At 36.3% G+C, this 22,638-nt stretch overlaps 1 protein-coding gene and 1 long non-coding RNA gene across 6 annotated transcripts in view; both read left to right on the top strand.

Annotated features, from left to right (window-relative positions):
- LOC126912419 (uncharacterized) overlaps positions 1-22,638 on the top strand; it is a 217,829-nt gene that overhangs the window by 14,299 nt on the left and 180,892 nt on the right. The gene's annotated exons all lie outside the window — the stretch shown is intronic.
- Positions 9,527-22,638, top strand: part of LOC118265250 (GRB10-interacting GYF protein 2) — a 37,388-nt gene continuing 24,276 nt past the window's right edge. For 2 of the 5 annotated variants that reach the window (XM_050704337.1, XM_050704333.1), the window contains exons 1-16: positions 9,527-9,672; positions 12,898-13,192; positions 13,280-13,439; positions 13,516-13,661; positions 14,023-14,181; positions 14,379-14,491; positions 14,577-14,685; positions 14,769-14,875; positions 14,960-15,099; positions 15,178-15,575; positions 15,734-16,505; positions 16,607-16,774; positions 16,862-17,011; positions 17,693-17,785; positions 17,944-18,048; positions 19,317-19,436. In XM_050704337.1, coding sequence (XP_050560294.1) covers positions 12,957-13,192; positions 13,280-13,439; positions 13,516-13,661; positions 14,023-14,181; positions 14,379-14,491; positions 14,577-14,685; positions 14,769-14,875; positions 14,960-15,099; positions 15,178-15,575; positions 15,734-16,505; positions 16,607-16,774; positions 16,862-17,011; positions 17,693-17,785; positions 17,944-18,048; positions 19,317-19,436 — 2,976 coding nt within the window. In that variant the 5' untranslated portion in view covers positions 9,527-9,672; positions 12,898-12,956. The remainder of the gene's footprint in view (positions 9,673-12,897; positions 13,193-13,279; positions 13,440-13,515; positions 13,662-14,022; positions 14,182-14,378; positions 14,492-14,576; positions 14,686-14,768; positions 14,876-14,959; positions 15,100-15,177; positions 15,576-15,733; positions 16,506-16,606; positions 16,775-16,861; positions 17,012-17,692; positions 17,786-17,943; positions 18,049-19,316; positions 19,437-22,638) is intronic. The other 3 variants (XM_050704334.1, XM_050704336.1, XM_050704335.1) reach the window with 3 other exon arrangements.

The following is a 22,638-nucleotide window of genomic DNA, read 5'->3' as shown; positions in this document are numbered from 1 at the left end:
ACGAACCTCCTCACGCCTCAGCCGTCGCGAGAGACACTCCTGGCGTCGGGAATCGCGTGACGATCTCCGGCCACCGTAAGTGCGGGTCTGCGGACAGCGAGCAAGGGTAGCTCGCCGCTGGATCAAAACCAAACCCGTGTGTACGGCGCGTTGCGTTCCGTGCGCACCACATAGAGCCATCAGACCACCACAGATCGGCCCCAGTAGGGTTGAAGCCTGACCCAGAGCTGCGGATTACCTAACAGGCTTATCGGAACTTCGGCTCGAAAAGCAGGAGTAGGAACGGGATGGTTTTTAGTCAGTAATCAGTAGTCACTTCTCATAATGTACCCCAAAACTAATAATAGAATTTTTAATAGAATTTTTCAACCCATAAAAAGTTCCTACTAAACATTAACTATGTTTAAACAATTCTGAAGAAAAGAACCACTGCTAATGGCAGAAAATTACAGCAAATAATAGTAAAAGAGTCTTGTTGGCTTGAATTAAGTATAAAGCGCACGACTAGTTTGCAAATTACAGATTTTTTTCCTTTTTTCCGTTTCATGAAAGCCTTGTGCCGTAGTTAATAAGGGCCATTGAAAATAGAATCGATCGATAATAAATATACAAAGTTATATTTCCAATATCACATATGACAGAATGACATTGAAGAGTCTCTTTGAAGTATTAACGCGAGTTATTTGTATGAATCTGATATAAAATTTCCAATAATTTTATTGTGTATTATGTATACTCGTATAAAAATTTAGGTACATAATTAATATTGACAAAACATAACATCACACCTTCGGTCAAGAGAATAGGCAGAGACGCTAAAGTAACACCCACTTTTAAAAAACTAGGCCCTTTTTAGGGAGATAATCATCCAATGACTTCTCTCGCCAGGGGGATGCGAGAGGGAGTGTCAGACTCTTACTGACAAAAAACCACCCTGTTCCTACTCCTGCTTCTCGAGCCGGAGCCCCGGTAAACCAGCTAGGTAGTCCGCAGCTCCGGATTAGGCATCAGCCCTACTGGGTGGTCCCCATCTGTGGTGATCTAATGGGTCATTGAGGCGCGCGCGGAACACAACGCGCCGCACGTACGGAAAAATTTAGGCCTAGGCTTAGGGCATGTAATGGGGTTGAGTTATCATACACCGAGTACGACATCAGACTCGATGTTAGTGCCCCCCCAAAAATTCACTACTACACTGCGCTTGCACGACTCCGGAATCGAACCTGCCACCCTTACTCCCTCTTTTGCTTGGCAGTCGCTCTTGTGACCATTGGAGCAACAAGTCAACATTTTTCAATACTTAACACCTATTGTAAAACAATGCGTGAAGTTAAGCTACAATTAAGTTAAGATAAAGAATGTTCTAGATGTGACCTTGACGGGCGAGCCCGAGCTGTCCTGCCCGGGATGGGCGTTAGCTGAATTTAGGTTTTCCGGTCATAACCGTTGATGAAGTCTTGAATATATCGATTGCCCCACCCACCTGTCCGCGCAGAAATATATGTTCTAGAATTGAAGTCGTTAGTGCTCAACTGCGACTGAATCCCGACAGACGCACTCTCGCGCGCTCCTGCGTCCTCAGATTCGGCATCAGTGGAGTTACTACAATTTCTCTCTTAAGCCAGGGACACTTCGTGATGCGAAGGTAAGGATTTAAATTTACACTCAAAAATAATAAAATATCTTTCTTCCTAATAAAAATGGTAACACTTTTCGCCGCGCTGGCAACTATTTCGCGTCAAAGTCGTGGGTGTCACCGAACATCTAACGTCATACCTTTTTTTTTCACACTCTCACGCCTTGCCTACCTATAAAAGCATAGACATTTGAAAAAGCTAACCATTAAAATTATGACCTTTGGTATTTACCACCACCACTACCTATACTATAATAGAACTCTAGCGAAATATTATTTAGTACCTGTTTCTGCCACAGCCATTCCTTTGTCTTTTTTAAACAAAGGCGCTGGTGTCGCCTCCTTTTTCATATATTATTTAGTTTTTTATTATTTTAATAATAATACTTTCTTTAATATAACTAAAATATTAAAATAAATCTAATTATTATAACTATAAAGGCCATTTCCATTGACTTAGTACGTTTCAATAATTATGCATTTAGTACGTACATAGTTAGTTCTATGCCTAAAAGTGTACCTATAGATTATATTTCGAGGCCCTAGTTCTAGACCAATGCGCAGGTCACAAGTTATCGATTTTAAAGGGGTGGGGTTGCATCCTTGGTGAATCTATTTGTGACGTTAGGTATCCTAGCAACCGCAGAAGAGCTTACCTTGTCAGATGCAATGATGTTTACCTGTGATAGACAGAGAGCCACATAGGCGTATACAATACATGCATACGTAAACCACAGACAGTCTTGTTTCCTACTGTTTTATTTTGAGTTCAATTAAGTTAATTAATCTGCATATACTTGATCAAGTGTAGGGGGTGGGAAGGGGGGAAGGTGGGATGTGTGACGTGATCCTCAACTATACCTTATCGTCTTCTGAAACTATTGACGATAGGTTTTTAGAATATGAGACCGTACTTTAGGCAATGCACTTGGTCTACTAATATACTAAATAAAAAAAAAGTAGCTAAGGTTGTAAAGGATTTATTAAAGGATTAAAGATTCCAAAAAGTACATAAAAGTCCAAAATCTCCTACTACTACGCGATGACAATAATACTAAGGTTAATGACAATGAACAATGAAATCAATTGAGGGGGTCTACAAATGGTTGTGGGGGCTCTGGTTCTAGTTCTTCCAACACATGTGCACTGCCGGTTGAACCACTTTCTGGAGTAGAGTCTATTAAAGTTATCTCTTGAAGCTGATGCCGTAAGGTACAGGGACATAGATCACAGTCCGGAATGTCCACCTCCATTCTATCCTCCGGCTCCTGGCTTTGTTGTTCATCGCCAGATACAATGTCAGGTGTAGTCACTGATGTTGTCTTCTTTTTTGGGCTTTTGTCTTGATCCATATTCAGTACAGGTAATGATGAGGATACGATAAGATACTATTCAGGTGAACTTGTAACTTTAATTACTTCTTCATAAAGGTGTTACACAGCCGCCACTCGTGTGAACCCAAAATCCACAGACAAAAATAAAATTTTCTACTGGAGACTTGAAACGCGGCTTCTTTGGTCGCTTAACCGGCGCCACGCTGGTTTGCTAAGACTGGTGGAGCACGAATGCGGCGATTGGCCAAGATATCGGCTATTATCCCGGAAAACACACGGCGACAGATTTCGATGCGGACCAGGCGGCACTCCTCCTCGGTATGAGCACGTGCAAAGGCCTGAGCCATGAATGGACGGTATACGTCCACGTATTTGGCGTATTTTCCATCCGGGTCAATGACCAGTTGGAAAAGCTCGTCGTCAGTTACATAGTCGCGCCCGCGACGGTCGTCAGGAAACTCAGGCAACCCTCCACGATTCATGTCCTCCATGGTTAAGTCACGTGGCTAACCAAAATATAGGGTGAACAGGACAATGATATGAGCGGCAACGAGATGACCGGACGACACTAATTGCAGCCCTCAACTACCGGCTGTACCACGGCTAGCGTACTTGCGTCTGTTGATTATGTAGTGATGGCCAATGTCGCGGTTCGTATCGATATAAATTCACAATTCGGATTTGATCGATTTAGGTATCGATACAATATGACTGTAAACCTCTCATGGGTATCTCATCGTCAGAGTAAGCTGTAAAAATAAAATATAATTGATGGTTACTTTGTTGAGTGAGTTGCCGTAAGCACTGTCAGGTACCCACAAAGACAGACAACCTGATAATGATCGTAAGAAGCCACTGCATATAAGTCACTTCCAATTGGCCGATTTGGAAGTCAACAACGAAGGCGTCTTGTGATTGAAGACCGGATCGGGCAAACAATGTTCTCAGCATTGGACTAATTATTATTATGTAACTATCAGTTCCATAAATTATGGACAAAGAGAGATCTTTTAGATCTCTTCCTATAACAGAGTATTGATATTCAATACACTTACTTTGATGACACTGGGCATTTAACTCGCGACTTTATGTACAAATGTGACGTCTAAAGTCACCAGACTTTTTATTGATTTTAATAATTAGTCCTTGGACCTTTCTTGAGGAGTCAAAGACCAAACACTTATTTCAAACAAGCTATGCCCGAAGCTTTACTCACGAAAACAATTTCAATCCGGAAATGAACTCGGACAAGTTACGGAAAATTTTATTTCGATGGTCCAAAGTTTAAATCAGGGTCTTACATACTCGTACTAATTAAAATAAACTTCGCCTTTGAAGTTTCATACGACATTTATATATTTTTTTTAAACTTTGCTAAAGTAAAAAAAAGAAACCACAATTTCGTTACAATTTACCCAGAATTCCAATTACATCAACAATAAAAATGAGAAACAAAAATTGCGAATCCGTATGACTGAGTAAAGGGGTGACCCGTGAGTCCCGTGACCCCACTGTATCTACATTTGAAAACATTTTCAATTTTAATATTGACTACAGAGGCGGAATTAATATAGACGGCTCCCCTAAGCTAAATGCTAACCAACCCCTACTAAATACACATACTGAGCTAAACAGGTAGTAATTCTTCACTGGTCGACTAAAATCCAATTTTATGAAAACTAATTTGAATGGGACAAGCCCACAACAAACTCCCGAAACCGCTGCAACTCCTCTAAGCTAGGATCTAAAATAGATACAATCATGAAAACACCGGAACACTGGATTCCGGTGCGTCACGAGGACATGAATAACTGTTTTGGATCCTGCGACGAAATATATCAGAAGTAATATCTTCTTAGAGGAGAAAAAAAGATTCCATACCTGCTAAATTGCATCTGTACTTTACCAACACAATCGTGACCTAAAAATGCGTAAAAAGTGTTTACGCTCTTGAATACATACTTACCTACATATTATGTGTATAAAATAATCGATTTGATCATAAATCAAACAGAAACGAGATATCGATACTAACAGGCATCCTTATGTCTGGCCAACGCTGTGTTATGGTGGGGGGTACAGCTTCGCGCCGTCAGTACATCCTACCGCCCAAACTACCCTTTTCTGAAGTTGTGGCAAAATAAGGCTTTGTTTTGCCATTTTCCTTGTTTACATTTGCGAAAAACCTAAACACGACTTTATTTTAATCAATTTTTGGTCGAATCTTGTATTAATTAATGATTTCGTATAGGTTTTTAAATACCTACTGTTCCAAGAAGGTTAAAGCATGGCGTTGTTATTGTTTTGTCGTAAACATTGCATGTTATATTAGGTTATGGCTATGGCTTCGGTAATTGGGTTGCAAGGAGACATTTTTTTTTAAATAATCATTTTTTTGATCTCTTATTTTACTAAAAGCTAGGTACCACACGAAACCTGTAGCTAATGAGATGACAAAAACAACAGACTACGTACGATGTTATTATTACCTACCTATTCCGTGCGTTCGTTTGCAACTTATACCTTTTTGTGGAATATTATGTGACTATAATTCCTATGTTTACTAAAAATAAATACGGTTCATGAAAATAGCTTCGACATGAAAAAGGCGCGATTCGGTTTGAAACATGTAAACAAACAAAATAAGACCACGTGAGCCACGTGGGCGTCACGCTTGCGCACAAAAGGGCTAAAGCGCGGCGGGCATCACAGAAATACGGCCCTCAGTGGCGCGGGGTTTTTTAAAATATCCGTACCTACGCTCGGAGTGCAGTATTGTGCTCGGTATTACTTCTGTATAATGGATATAAATTAATAACCTCACTCCTTGCAATATGGGACTCCTAATGATTAGCGTAAAGCCGTAAAGCGGTTGTTACATTGTAGGCATGTGCAAGTATGTAGGTACTTTTACATACAGCTTTATGTATGTACGCCTCCTTTTTAAGGGGGAAACTCATCAAATTACTTCTCCCGTTTTGGGTGAGACGAGAGGGAGTCTCAGACTCTTACTGACTAAAACCTCTTCGGTACTACTCCTGGTTAGCACTGGAGCCCCAGTAAGACATTGAGAACGCCTTTGGAAATAAAAGGAAATAAAAAAATGTTACTACGAGTATCCTACCTTCAAGTGGGTATACATAATATGTACCTACCTATCCCGTAAAAATATGAATTTGCCTTCAGTGTGTACGTTATGTACCCTAGTAACGCGGACGAAGCCGCCGGAAATCGTTATTTCTTTTTAATATCCGGTAAAGGAGATAGATGCATAGGTACCTACAAAGTAGGGTTGCTGCTAACAAGATACCTCCACAAAAAAAAATGTACACTCAAACATTATTATTTACGAGTATTGCATCTATTTTATGGGATAGAGGGACCATTTTTTCAAGGTGGCAAAATAGAAATTCGGAAGGACCGACCGAAGAAGCCTAGACTGAAATAAAATGCTTACAAAGTATCCAACGAAAAGAAGACGTAGTTAGTACTTTCCATTCTATTTAAATAGATAGGTAGGTGGGTACATCGGGATAAACATTCTGGGTGCTCAGCAGTCAGCCTTGAGTGACCCTTATCTACAAGACAGTAACGGAGAATACAGCAGTTAACCTTTTTAATATTCGACAATTGACCAACCTTGAGTAACCCCTTTAGATAAAAGATGGTCAAGGCTAACATGATCATGATACAAAACAAACTGAACAAAAGACCAGAACCTGAACCTCGAAAGAATGGCAGAATTTTGAAATAAAAGTACCTACCTGTCTACGAACAGTGCCTAAAGCAGTAACATCCCTGATTGCAGCGGAAGCTACAGGAACATCTGATTAGGAACCTATTCACAATTTAGCGCATGCTGTATCTGTATTAAGAAGGCTGTAAAACATCACGCTACGTACGATCAATAGTACCTGACCAGAGCGAGTGAAACCGCGCGGGAGTAATACTACATACCTATTTGATCTAAAATTTCTCTTTAGCCAAAAACATCACACACAGAGGAGTAAGATACTTACGATTCCCTTAGTCCCCATTACCACAATTGCTTAAGGCGTATTTCAAACGCAATTGTAAGTTTAAGTTACTAAAGTTACACAGAAAGCTCTACGAAGAGACGAGTGAAATGAGGGTAGGTAGGCCTTTGCGACCTTAGCTGAAAATAAATAAATAAATCCAAGTTGATGCGTTCCTGTACCATATTATTGCTGTGATGTCCGAATAAGCTAAAATAATAAGAATCTATTACAAAGAACAAATCAATTCGACAGAAATCATAATATCGAATCAATAAAAAGCATCTTAAACGCGACAACGTCAATGAAGAACAATTTTACGTTCGCGCTGTAACTTATGTGGAGTTGATTGCACTCTTGACTTTTGGACATTCAGTTTAGAATCTAGTTATTGCAACAGTACAGTTTCCTGTTCTACATCTACTACATCTTGTCTTTTTTTGAGGGGGAAAAATTATCCAATGACTTATCCCGCCTTCGGCAGAACGAAGAGGAGTGTCAAAGTCTTACTGACTAAAAACCACCCCATTCCTATTCCTGCTTTTCGAAGCGGAGCCCCGGTAAACCCGCTAGGTAGTCCGTAGCTCCGGATCATCGGATCCGCATCAGCCATACTATATCTTGCCTATATAGGCAAAACACTGATGTTGCGGATGTTAGCTGAGGGTGGTACCGACCATCAGGCGTTACGCCTGCTCGATCGTCGTTTATCTTATTTGAAAATATCTTACCCCTTGGGCGGCCACAGCCTAGTTTGTCCAGTGGGAGCGACCGTGACTGTAGACCAAGCTCTGCTCCGCAGTCTCTTGTCTTTAAGGTTCCTGGATTGGGCAAATTACTATTTCTGCTTTTGAAATATTATTGTACTAGCACAAAGTCTGGAGACTGGAGTATATCATTCAGCTTACCCCCTATCCGAGGGACAGCCATCGGACTAACATCTTCTCTAATTATTAAATATGATTTATATCTAGTAAAGACTTAATCAGGTTCAATTTCTAGAACTATAAATAAAATGTGTCCCGATTGATTGCTAAAAAAAGAAAAAAAATGTCCTGCACAATCTACAGATGCTGAAATCTATAAGTCAAATATTTAAGAATATTAAATAAAAAAAATATCTTAAATTAAGATTAAAACTAAGTGATACAAAGTCACAGTCACTGAAGATACATCATATAAATGGGCACATCACTTGATATACCTCACTGTACCGATTGGTAGGAAAGAGATACCAATAACATGAGTTCCATTATAAATTTATATTTAGTACTTATCATATAATATCATCAGCCTACAACTGTTCCACTGTTTGGTAAAGTTTCTTCTCACATGGAGAAGGAATGAGCGATGAACATTAAGCACTATACTAAGTATACTAGGTAATGAAAGTTGACTTATGTTTTGCTACAATATGTTTGTGATCTTCCTATTATTACACTAAACTTTGTGTTTGTGTGTATGCTTGTTACTCAATGAAGAAACAGGCAACGGAAGAGAAATGAGCACCTTAATCTCCTGGCCACTACGGCACACCGCATTATTTAGTACCTATTTTATATATTTAATTGAGTAAGCATAAGGTGGGTATAAAGTAGGCTCAAACAAATTCTACATTCTACAATATTATTATGATTATATTACAATAAATATCAACTAAACAATTATGTTAAAATACCCACGTGTAAATTGACACGTTTGATAAGAATTTATTAATTTGATAAGAACTGCCAAAGAGAACATTCCTACAATAATATTAGTTTTATAAACATAGTTTTATTTTTATTAAGTGTAAGAATACCTACTACATTCATTGTTTTGTAAAGGAGTAATAGATACCTAATAAACCATACGAATTTATATAATATGAAAATTATAAATTGATATGAAATACCAATTTCAGATATCAGCAAAACAAATCGTATTCGTAATTTTGAATGTAACAAGCATAATATTTTGAGTACCTATATTTTGACATTAGACATTCATGTGACTGACGTTGTTATATTTGTGACTTTGTCATTTTGTCTTTATGACATGTGCCATTTTGTTGATGACATAACTATGAATCATGGATGTTTGGAGTACACACTTATGGAATACACTGTCTGTGTATCCTGAACGTGAAAAAAGTGTAAAAATTGAAACAAGTAATACCCATGTTCAGCGGTGCAAAAGAATAATTAGGTATTACTCAAAAGAAATCATTTTTTGCACTATATCTGTCCTATATCATATATTTATATGTTTGAATTTAATTTCAATATGAGCTGTTTAAATGGAAATAATTACTAACGGATTACTTCCACCAAGAATTATCTAGGTCGGAACTCAATAAACACAAACAGTCAAAAATTCCATATTGCTGAAGAAAGCCCTCTTCTCACATGGAGATGATTTGAGCATTTGTCACCACGCTTGCTCAATTATTTAAATATTACCAATATTTTAGACATTGGTTTTTACTAAAACCTTCCTTAATTTTAATTTAGGTCAATTTAGTTATAAAATAAAAAGTTACTATTTTCCGAGAAACATTACACCGAACGTATGTCCACGCTGTTTTAAATATAGCAACATTTTGATAGATCTTAAAAAAAATCTCATACTTCACAATTCACATTACCTCCGGCGCCATATTGCTGTCCCCGTGCGTGCGTTTGATATTGAATCACTCGGCATTTAGGTAATTATAATCTAATTCCTTACTTGATGCAATTTCGTTATGATCCGACATTTATAATAATATTCAAATATGTTTAAAACGCTGAACTATTCCTTTTTATTGAAAACGTATGGTAATTCCGTTCCTACCTACCTGCCACCTTGACTCTTGGATTGTGTGTTTCGTTTCAATCCGTTGGAGTTCCTCACGCGACGTGCTTATGGTTTACATATTAAAAGGATACATCAAATAATATTGTGGTTTGATGTGATTGCAGTATTTCGTTTATATTGTGATTTTATATGTATCGGTGTAGAACAAACTACGTAGCTACCTCGCTACCTAGGTACCTTCGATAAACCATTATTGTTTAAGTTTATAAGTTTAGCCAAAAACGTTGGCAGTGTAATTTACAATATTCACGTTTTGTGATTTTGAGAAACTGAAATGTATTGAAATCAGAAGTCAATCATTGTGCAATTTGATGAACTTTTTAAAGACAGTGTGCTAGTAAATTTTTGGTATACCTCCTTATAAATAACATTTAGTTTGGTTGTGTTGAAGTGAACAAACTATAATCATAATTACTATTTTATGGTTTTGTTTTTAATACTTGATTTGTTTTAATTGTAAATTGAGTATCTACTTGACCATTATTGTATACATTACTCCAGTATCAGTTAACCAGACATAACAAAAGAGAATCATTTAAATATAATTACAATATCACAAGACACTACTTTTAGGGTGTTCTTTAAGTAAAAGGAGTTTAATTTCATCAAATAGTGATAACATATTGTGGTTAATACAATAAATACATTTGGTCTTGCATATGTATTACACTGTCAATGAAACTCAAAACAATAACCAAACAAGTGTTTGGTTATTGTTTCATAATAATTACAAAAGTAGATACATTCATACTGTTTTTAGATTAGAAGTTTACTTTTAAATACTCAATAATAACTTTTTAAGGATTCTAAACAAAACATTTAATTGAAATTTTGAATACTTAACCCCATATTAGGTTTCATGAAAGATAATAGTGACTTTTTAGATCTGGGCCTTGAATACTATTATAAATATTTTGAAAACTTACCTGCATTGTGTGAAACTTTTCTTAACTTATTATTAGTATTATTATACAACAAACATTGTGTATAGCTGTAATGATAAAAGGTTGTAGTATTTTCTTTTTATTTTAATCAAATTTTTGGATAAAAGTAATGTGCTTTCATAGTAACATTGATTCTGCAGCTAGGAAATTTGGGTGATGGCTACAATTTATTGAAATATCTTTCATGGTTGCATTATTTCTGGATTCCAAAATTGTCTTCTAGTAGGTACATATTAAATTAATTCATTTCAAAACAAAAAATAACTTTAAAACTTAGTGTTATTTACATTCACAGAATTCTAACCTCATTTTATTTAAAAGTTTTCAAGATGAACGAAAACTACTACTTGACACAATTTATTGTGACATTATCATAAGTTTCTGCGATTTTTCTTTGTCTTACTTACTAGTTTACTAACATTTTAGTGAAATGATTCAAACATTGACTTGTTTGCTGGCGGCTTAAACTTAGGGTCAATTGCGACTTATTGTAAGCAATTGCATGAGTGTAAAATTAATGGGTAGACAGAATTAATATTAAATGTCCTTGGGTGGCACTGATCACTTTCCATCAGGTGATCTGTATCTATCTGTACTATCCATCTAAGCCACCAAATATCTAGAAAGTACTATTTATCATAGTTAACAAAAGCACAAACAGAACTTTTCTGTTACAATATCTATTCTGCTAGCGTACACTCAATATTAGATATTTTATTTCTTAGATTTATAATGAATGAGGATTAAGCTTTGCGTATCTAAAATATTTTTAACACATTACAATAGTAGGATACTTATCTGGAACTCATGAAGATATCAAGTAAATATGTTCAATAATCCTGTGGTAGTAAAGCCTGTGTTACAGGGGTCTTCCAACTGTCCATTTTATTGATACATATAAATGCTAGATAACATAGGCAGCTACAAGTAAGTTCTGATTTAATTCAAGTTCCATCAGGGCTAAACTTTGGTATCACAAAACTTTAAACAAATGCTAAAAAGAGGTGTTCTTAAGTTAAATAGAGCAGTATTAAACAAGAACTGTTAGTAGGTAGAAGCTACACTTTTGGCATCTGAAATAATTATGTTACCTATTTGAGTCTCCAGTTTCCAATTGCATAAATAATGTATCTGTCTGATGTATAAATTCTTTCCAATGAACTTGAATAAATATTACATTAATACATTCTTGGACTGTCGGGCTCACACATTTACAATTACAATTGGCGGGCCAGTATTGTGATTTTCTTTTGTAAGATTAATTTTTTTATTGAACTCTGTTGCTCTATAACTGTGATTCAGATCGAGTTTCCGACTGGCACTGTTACTTTACATCTCTGTAATGCATGAATGAGGATAACCTATATCATTATTCAATCATAACAAGTATGAATTATGGATAATCTCTGTTAGTAAATAAACAATACAGTTTTGTTTGTAAAAAAGAAACTTAATAAAGTAGGCTAAGTCAGTGGGTTATGTGCCCTCATTAGAATAATCTACAATCTAGTTTAAATAAAAATAATTATCAATATAAGTTTAAGAACAATAGTAAAAAACTTCGTAAGTACTTGCTGGAAGTTTTTCGCAATAGCTCAATCGAGTATTTTCGAATATTTCGAAATTACTGGAGTACTTAATTATTGTAGGTGAAAACTATATTTTTTTTGCTTAATACATAATGGCGAAGATTAAGTGGTCCCGCATGCTATGCGTTATTATGAGCTCCGGCTGTAGTTCGAAACTTTACTTTGAAGTTGTACGAGAGTAAGTCGTGTTTGTAGGTATGCTAAATTATAGTATATGTCACTCACGATTGTTATTAAACAACAAGGGCGAAGATAATATCACTTATGTGCCTACTGCGCATTTGCGAGTTTTCGTTTTGTGCCATGTCCTTGAACTCTTTGCATTATGCGTTAAACCTATGTGTAAACATTTGCATATCACCTTTGGTGACAACTATTTAAAGTACAACACTCTGTCTCACTGCATAGGTAGTTATTGAGTTCCACTTAAGTAAAATCGATATTTTCATAATGTTGGTGGTGGTGTTATTAATATTACATTACTGTTTAATTGTCAGCCGCCTTTAAATTCTTGGTATTCAAATTTAGTTTTTGTTTCAGCTGTTCCTGAGCTGCAGGTATTTAAATCGACCTAATAGGCTTCTTCTTAAACGTGTATAATGGGTGACCGAAACAATCCCATAAAGTTTGGTCCTGAGTGGCTGCGCAACCTCTCCAGAGAGCGTAGTGCTAGATCTAACAACAACCATAACATGAACCCCAGTTCAGGCACTTCACCAATGGCTGGCTCCTCCGGAGGACCGGTGGGAGCCACATCACCTAATGCTATGTCTTCAGCAGCATCGCAATCTACAAATTCTACAACACCTTCAAAAGTCCTCCTTGCCAAACTTAGGTATGTACAAACATGTGATAAATTCAGTATTATAGTAATTTCCATTCCATTCCTATCCATATTAAATAAATGCTTATAATTATACAGGTATGGTCGGGAGGAAATGCTAGCTCTATATGATAGAAATGCAGAGGCACCACCAGAGTTGAAGGGTATTGAAACCTTGTACCAACCACGTGGAAAACAACCGGCAGCACTTAACAACACATTTGAAGACGATGTCGTGAGTAACAAGAACATGCACATAGTAATATCATTAATAATAAATTGCTCATGTATATTTATATTTTTCACAATATTAACTGTATTTTAATTTATTACAGAGGGATAACTTGCGAAGTGCTCCACCCATTGGGCATCCATCCCCATCTGGAGACAGATTTATAATAGGACGTGGTGTTAGAAGTCTCTTTAATGACGGACGCGGCAGGCCCCGCGGTTCATACATACGTCACCCATCTTTGGGAAGGTAATTTAATACCTTGTTTATTTTTTAAACGAGTTAATAGGTTCAACCAGGAGTATCTAGTTACGCAATGGGTAATATTTTGACCATATATTGGTCCACTCCATTTTTCTACACTAGACCAAAAAGACGTGATTTTACCTTACTTTGCTTGTTATAACTCTAGTACAACACTCAGAGAATACTGTTCAAATCGATTGTTGTATGCATTACAATATATTCATAATTAATCGCTTATTAAAACTCATTAAAACCAAAACATACTTAGTTAATGTTTTAAATGTATCCCCACACTTCACTTGTATAATACCTATAACGAGTTATCGAAAGTTCGAAACCTAACGTATTGTTGTGTTAATTCCAGGGGAGGGTTGTGGCATATGGGTCCGAGGATGCCTGCGTTTAATGTCGGCGTGGATGAAGACGTTGGACCCAGTCCTCGTCCCTGGGTTAATAACAGCCTTAATGTCAGCAACAGAAATAGTGGCGATCAAACGGATTGGTCCACTAAAATGTACAGGAAGTAAGTTGATTTATTTTCTATGTAATACTATAATAATATTTCCTTTTTCCTATAATTATATCAAAATCATAATGTGTCAATACATTTCACATTACATAACAACTGTAAAGTAAATGACAATAATATGTATAAATATTATTGTGAATATGATATAATAGTAATAGAGTTGGTTTAAATAAGTTTTTTATGTGTTTTAGCAAAAGGCCAGGCAATAACACCAATTGGCGACAGACGCAATCTACCAGCAGGGATGATGGAGAGGAGTGGCGGTCCTCGGAGCCGGGCAGATCACGTCAACTTGAGAAATGGGGTACTGTCAATGACCTCACAATACAAAATTACTTTTTTGTCAATAAAAAGTTAGGTTTGACTAACATAATTTATTTCTTTTACAGATAGGGACTGGGGCGACAGACCCTCCAATGACAAACCTCAGCCTTGGAACAATAGGCGCACATGGGTCGCTGGAGATTCGCAAAATAATGAAGAAAATTTGCCGGAATGGTAAAATTGAGATTATTAAATAATATATTTTCTACCAGACTCTATTTTATGAGTAGACCTCTGACAAATATGTTGGTTACTAGGGCCGTTGAGAGTGCGGAGTGTGGAGGCACATTTGATGCATCAGGAGCCTTCCATGGTTACAGTAATGATGACAGCAACCTGCCTAAACAGCAAGATTCTCCGTATCGTAAGTGTTGCTGCGAATATTATTAAAAAGAACAATTATTAAAATAATTTACTTACTTTATTAACATTTGAGGAAATATTTCAGCACTAACAAGGTCTCACACCCACGGAGGTGTAACAAGATCGAAAATATTAGAAGGTTCAGAGGAATGGTGGGCTTCAGAAAAAGCTAAAAAATTGTCACCGAAACGTTTTGACGCAAGCGATCTCAAATTTAATAAAAAGGTAGGTACTAAATGAAATCTATGTTCAATCATTTCATTATAAAAGTTGACTGGATTTTCATAGTTAATGATTTTACAGCACGCTGGTACTGGAACAACTGATGGTTCCAGTGCCAGTGGAACTAACAAGTCAGATGCGAATGAAGACCTCCAGGAGATACCAGAAAAGTTGGAAGCTGAGCCAGATGAGGAGGAGGAAGAAGGAGAGGCCAGCAACGCAAGCCAAGGTGAAAACCAATATGGCGACGATAACGCATTCTCATCTGACAAGTTTACAGAGAGCAAAACGTTTGACGCACTCATGAGGTCCGATATTGATTTAGAGGAGGCAAGTGATGAGCGGGGCAACTTCCAATCTGTCCTCATTAATGCCAACAACAGTCTGCGTCAGAAGCATCAACATCTGGTGCCCTCTATGAAGGAGGGTCCAGGGACAATACATAACATGAAAGGACCAATGAAATCGAACCAAGACATGTGAGTACCACCCGTAAATTCATAATTAAAACATTAGTAGCTTGAAAGAGATGGTTAATTTTTTTTTGTAAAAGCAGAATAGTATCTTATTATAGACTGGAGTAGATAAGCAGTTTTATAATTGTGCAATTTTTATTATATGGATGTTTACTTTTCAGGGATCTCAATTCACTCAAGTCTGCTGAAGAATTGCTTGTGGACAACATATTTGGTATGACACTTGATGACAAAGAAATGCATTCCACACAATCGTCGAACTCATTTTCCAATTCTAGTATGTCATCGTCGATACCACAAAATCAAAATATGCCAATGGGCATGTCAAATACTGCACTGCCTAACCATGGCATTGGCATGGACATGCACATGAACAGCCAGAACTTACAATCACCACCAGTGCACCACGCGGGCGGAATGCCCCCCGTGGTAATGAATGCGAGTGGTATGCAGCCAGGGATGCCGTCAGGCATGCAGGGAGGGTTACACATGGGCGGTATGCCTGTCGCTATGCAGAATGCTGGATTTCCATCACCCTTACAAAATATGCCAGGGATGCCCTCAGGCTCTATGCAAAATTTGGCGGGAATGTCCTCTGGTGGTATACAGAACATGCCAGGTATGCAAGCGCCACGTGTACAAACTCCTGGAATGCAGCCAGTTCTGCAAAACGTGGGTATAACCAACTCTGCGCTCAACGCATCGTTGGGCCTGCCCATTGGCCCGAATATTGGACAACCTTATCAAGGCATGCCACAGCAAGTCATACAAAATAATTCTACTCTGGGTTCGCCCGGCATTGGTGTACTTGGATCATCATCAATGCAGAGTGGAGGGAACATGCCTGGGTTCCCATCTGGCGGTGGCATGGGCGGTATTTCTAATAATGGAAATTCATCTTTGTTCATGTCACAAAATTCTAATAACACATCGGTAAGTCATCTATGACATTATTCTGTCTCTATTACTTCCATATAATTATGGTTGTCTTGCAATGAATGGTATTAAACTTTGGGCATTTTATGATGTTACAGATGTCTGCTGCAAGTGACATGCCAATGTCAAATCATTCGGGTCAAAATAATATGATGATGAACTTAGGTATGCAGGGATCTCAAAATCCATTCGGCAATTCTATTTATGCTAACAATCCGATGCCAGGTACGAGCTTAATGGATCAATGGTATTATGAGGACCCTGAGGTAAGTTCGAACATTATACACATACTACTTGACCATTCAATTAATGTACCATGCCAAATGCTAAATGTGTTATACCGGTTTTTACAGAGGAACATCCAGGGTCCATTTTCTTCAAAAGATATGTACAGCTGGTACAAAGCAGGCTTCTTCAGTCCGAGCCTGATGGTGCGCCGGGCTTGCGAAACTATGATGAGGCCATTGGGTACCTATGGGCCAGTTGTACCATTTGCTCAGATGGTAAGTTGTTACTTGATTTAATTCTATCATAGTATCACAACATTATGTCAATAATAACCAGTTTTAAATATAATGTCTTATCTTTTAAAATGTTATTGTTGTTATCTCTCTATATTCATCTAGATATTAATACATAAAGCATAAACTTTAAAGCCCTTATTATAACATGACACACTTATAAATAATTCATATGTAGGAGAAGTGCAGAACGCTAATTCTCAATAATAATACTTAAAATGTGGTCAAGGACATTTAGCAAAAGATATTTCTTTTTAAAAAGAAGATGTTATTTAGAGAAGTTTTCAATTTATAGAATGGAGTGTCTGTTTGTAATATGCAAATTAATTGACTGAATTTCGACCAATTGGCGACCTCTAGTTATTATAAACTAGCGTCTGCCAACAGCTACACCCGCGTACTCATGGGTTCAAAAGTGGCCTATTAGTTATCCCAGACAATATCTAACCCTGTTCCAAGTCACTTTTCGATCTTTCTAGCACTTTTGGAGTGATTGAGTAACAAAAATACGCTCTTCTTTAATAACTTTCGTATTTATAATATTAATAAATTACAAGTATAAAAATCATTGTAACTTTTACCAAAAAATATGTACAAAAGATGTGAAATTAAGAATGTCACAAGTAAAGTTTGTCCTTATAATAATTTCTTATTAATTTACAGGATGTGATGTCGCAGTTCCCAATGTCCAGTGGGTTCGATCGTCCGCAGGGTGGACACGACAATCTGTTGAACTCGCAGTCACTCGGTCTTGATGTGAGTACTTTTATACAGAAACTTGTTGCATATCTAATTGACTCGTAGATGTAGAACCAGTAGACGTAGTAGTAGTTGTAGTAGTAGACCACTGGTAGGTAAACTTGTAGTGAAAGTTACGAATGCCTTGTTTGTAATAAGCATTTCTTGATTTCTAGGTCATGAATATGGGTTCTATGAATTTACCCGATAGTGCTCCCATGGATTTGCAATTTGGATCTGTGGGACTATTGGCAAGCCAAAATTATGCCCAACCGCCAATGGTAATAATGAAATGAATTCCTAAAATTAGTGAATTTATATTTATTTCATCTCTTTTTATAATTTTGTTCCTGTTGGGTTGCGGTTTTGCATAAATTTCTTTAAATTGTCTTCCAGCTAGATATCTATTGTGAGATCAATGTAATAATTGGAATTAGGATCATCTGATTCGTTTACAGGACCAATTATTAAATAATGAAATTGAAATACTCTAAAGGATATTTCAATTTCATTTTCAGATACACAAAATATAAAAATATTAGTGTATTTAATACTTTATTTAAAATTCTGATTGAATCTTAGTTTTAAAATAAATGGTCTCTTGAGACTATAGAGACTGTTTATTTTCGAAATATGTTAATGCAATAATAATAAAAACATATATTATCTAATATTATGCAATAATATCCTTAAATCACGGCGACACAGGTGAAATTAGGCATTCTTTTGTTTACCTACTACTTACTTGATGAAAATTATAATTTTTATTGTTATGTTTTCATTGTTATTTTCTATTATTGAGTTTTTTGTCTAGCCTAGTCAAAATGTACTTTTTGGCTCAACTATTTTTAAGCAATGTCGGATATTTATGATTGGGATATTAATCATTATGTTATCGGCTTACTCACATAATGTTTTGACGAGGAACTCGACTAGTTTCAAGCCATGCCAGAGGCTCATACGCTACTGTCAGTAGCAGCGCGACAATCGCCGCGTCGTGTGTTATTTATTCAGTATGTCTCACGAAAGTTACAATAAAAAGATTGAGATATTGTTTGCCACCATCTTTGTTAAGGTGCTTACATAAAGAAACAGGTTTTCGGTACAGACAAATCTGTATAGGCCACTAACAACTCACTTTTAAAGAAACATGTGCCATGTCGGCACCTATTTATTCATTAGTGTTTGGATAGATTATATTGAAATATTATGCCTGTGCCGATAGGGGTATTAGGGGTAGGTACCCCTATGCATTTTAATTATAACCTGTCAGATGTTTAGATAATGTGATACTGGGTCTTACCAACACGTGGGATGTGTATGGCAGATGGCAGGCACTTCTGATGAAAGACTGACTCAGTACTTATTCGAAAAGTAAGATTGGGAAAGGTCAGAAGAACTAACTGTAACTATCTAACTTTAGTTGTACGATCATATTTCTCCGACACTGTTTAATGAATGAATAAAAAAGTACTTTTTCACTATTGTCAAATTGTAACTGCGTGCTGGATTTAGAATTATCATTAATGTTAACAATTCTGTATTTTAGGTGGAATCGCTTTGGAGCCAAGGCCCGACATCATCTGGCGATATGATGTGGATGCAACAGCCGCGCAACCGCTCTGAAGCTCGGGTCAACAACCTCCCGATCTATTTCTGGCAGCAACAGGTATGTTCCTCTACGGATTTAAGAAATTTTATTAATTTGCATCAAACAACGTGTAAGCGAAGTCTGACGTCATAATATACTAGAAGTTCCACTCGCAATCTATCTAAAAGACTCTTGCCTTTAAAAAGAAGGGTTTGCCTTTTATTAAACATTCAATGATCAACTGTAACGTGCGTAACTTGATTCTTTAAATTTAAATTATAATATTACACACTCTGTGGACGAAGTACAGTATATTCTCGACATTGGGGTATTTCGAGGTCGTGTTCCATTATTCATACTTATTCGTATTCCGCCATGTATAAAACATGTTTTTTAAATGGGTTTAAACTACAAATGCAGATAAATTTCCTTACGTAACCATTTAAATAATTTTGTGAGAAAGCTAAACTTATCATAAAAAGATAAAAAAAATATTTTTTTGTACACACTTTAGTGGACACTCCATGATGTAATCATCTATTAAATGAAAGGAAACTGGAAAATATCTATATATTAATACGTGATGCAAAAACTTTGTATCTATTTTTACGAAAATTGCGCGAACGTAGGAGCATAAAATTTGGTACACTTATAGTTTACGTGTAGGAGAAGTACAGAACGCCAATATTTTTCAAAAATAATGCTTATAAAGTACATTAAATTAATAAATAAAACTTTACACACACATGCATAGTATCTGATCGTATTTGACAAAACGTCAAAATTTACAGACATTGCGTTGCGATGATATTCTCACGTCTTATATGAATAGAGTTTTATAAAAGAGTTTGAGTTTGAGTTAAATAAAAAATATCCTTGAACGTATGTTAAATGGTAATGTAAATTAAATCGTATATGGTCGAATTTCGACCACTAGGCGACCACTAGTATACATATGTAATTACGTAATTATAGTACATTATTATGGTGTTATGGTTACTGTCAAAGAGTTTAAACAATACATTAAGTCTTTGACTGCCAATAGAAAACTGTTGAAGGCAAATCCTCCGCTAACGTCGGTCACTGGTGACCACGACAGCGTTCAATGTGTTAATTTTGGTCAGCTCCATTACTCTACATGTCGAGTCTCAGACACTTATTAGAGGCTGGTGTTACATCTACAATACTGACTAAACAAAATTATGTTACTTCGACTTCCCTTACACATTGTATGAACATAATTTTCGTACGATTTCGATACTTATCAATTTGATAGGCTCAGTAGACTGATTGCGACCGATCTATTGATTATGCATTTGTCTAGTATAGCTGCACTCTGCAGATAGCATTAAAAACCTTAGTGAAACACGGTTTTTCCAAATTTATTGTTTCAAATTAATGTAGAATAATGTATATGTTGTGTCTCTCATAACGAAATCTTCTTCCAAATTCATTCATTGGCACTATGTGGATGACGTTTAAATCTACTAACTGTACTGATTATAAATAAGCAATAATATCCCCCCCACAGACGAACAGCCCCCGTTTGCTTAATTCTAAATATTTTGCAAGTTTTGAAGAGGTATTGTAAATTAAATCGTATATGGTCGAATTTCGACCACTAGGCGACCACTAGTATACATAATTACGTAATTATGGTACATTATTATGGTGTGTTATGGTTACTGTCAAAGAGTTTAAACAATACATTAAGTCTTTGACTGCCAATAGAAAACTGTTGAAGGCAAATCCTAAGCTAACGTCGGTCACCGGTGACCACCACGGCGTTCAATGTGTTAATTTTGGTCAGCTCCATTACTCTACATGTCGAGTCTCAGACACTTATTAGAGGCTGGTGTTACATCTACAATACTGACTAAACAAAATTATGTTACTTCGACTTCCCTTACACATTGTATGAACATAATTTTCGTACGATTTCGATATTTATCAATTTGATAGGCTCAGTAGACTGATTGCGACCGAACTATTGATTATGCATTTGTCTAGTATAGCTGCACTCTGCAGATATCGTTAAAAACCTTAGTGAAACACGGCTTTTCCAAATTTATCGTATGTTTTAAACTAGTATAGAATAATGTATAATCAATGTTGTGTCTCATACCGAAATCTTCTCCCAAATTCATTCATTGGCACTATGTGGATGACGTTTAAATCTACTAACTGTACTGATTATAAATAAGCAATAATTGCCCCCCAGCCCCCGTTTGCTTAATTCCAAATATATTGCCAGTTTTGAAGAGGTATCAATGTGGAATGATAACTACCGCTTCTGTGTTTGCCGTCGTTTTCATGGTGAAAGATCTTCTGCCCAATAGACTATTTGCTGATGCCTTAATATTTATCTTAAAATGTTGGTAGTGCACAACGCTTGCTTTGTGTTTTGCTGTGTGAGTGAGGTTATCTGGGCTTCAATTAGCCTTCTCAAAAAATCTCCCCAATCTCCGAATCTCCAATGTTCAAATACTCAAAAGGCCGTTACGATGTTTATTACCTTTTCAAAACTAGTGTTCGTGTCGTAATCGGCATCAGACTTTAGACATTGGTTAACCAAAGTCGAAGGAAAAGTGTCTACAGTCTGATGCAGTCATTACTTGTCTCATCAAACTACTTACGCTTATTTTTTTTCTTATGTAGTAGTTAAGGCATTTTATATGGAAATATGACATGACAATTTTGGTACTATTTGCGAAGTACAAGAAATATTTTAATAATAAAGAGATTTGTGTACCATTGTCATGTTATATTCCTATTATGTTCATATTATTCTCATTCAGCACGTAAAGGAATCATGAATGACATTAAAATTTCTTAACACAACATACTCATAGATTAAAATCATGGATATTGGAATCAAGGAAAATATTACAAAGATTATTAAATTATCATGCAATAATCCGCTCTAGTAATTAACAAGAACTTTAATACAATCGTTTACACATGCAATAGTCGACCAGCCTTTGTTCAATGTTTCTTGAGGAATTCTAATAATCAAAAGGTACTTAATTTTTTAATCGATTTTTTTTATCATATTTGCAGTTAACCGGACATTGCTTTACATATTATGCTTAACATAATAATTAAATTCATGCTCCTTATTTTCATATGGGGTTCATTTGCTAGCTATATAACATGTCCAGTTAATCGCATCAGGTATTTTGTAAATACTAAATAAAATAATAAACATATTAAACTATGTTGTCAATAACATTTATTTACATAAGTGTGCACAATATATTTTTATAACAGCGTTTGACAT

This window comes from Spodoptera frugiperda, chromosome 25 (genome assembly GCF_023101765.2).
Source record: "Spodoptera frugiperda isolate SF20-4 chromosome 25, AGI-APGP_CSIRO_Sfru_2.0, whole genome shotgun sequence".
Lineage (NCBI taxonomy): Eukaryota > Metazoa > Arthropoda > Insecta > Lepidoptera > Noctuidae > Spodoptera > Spodoptera frugiperda.
Note: the sequence above shows the minus strand (reverse complement) of the source record. Positions and strands in the feature narration are given on the sequence as shown.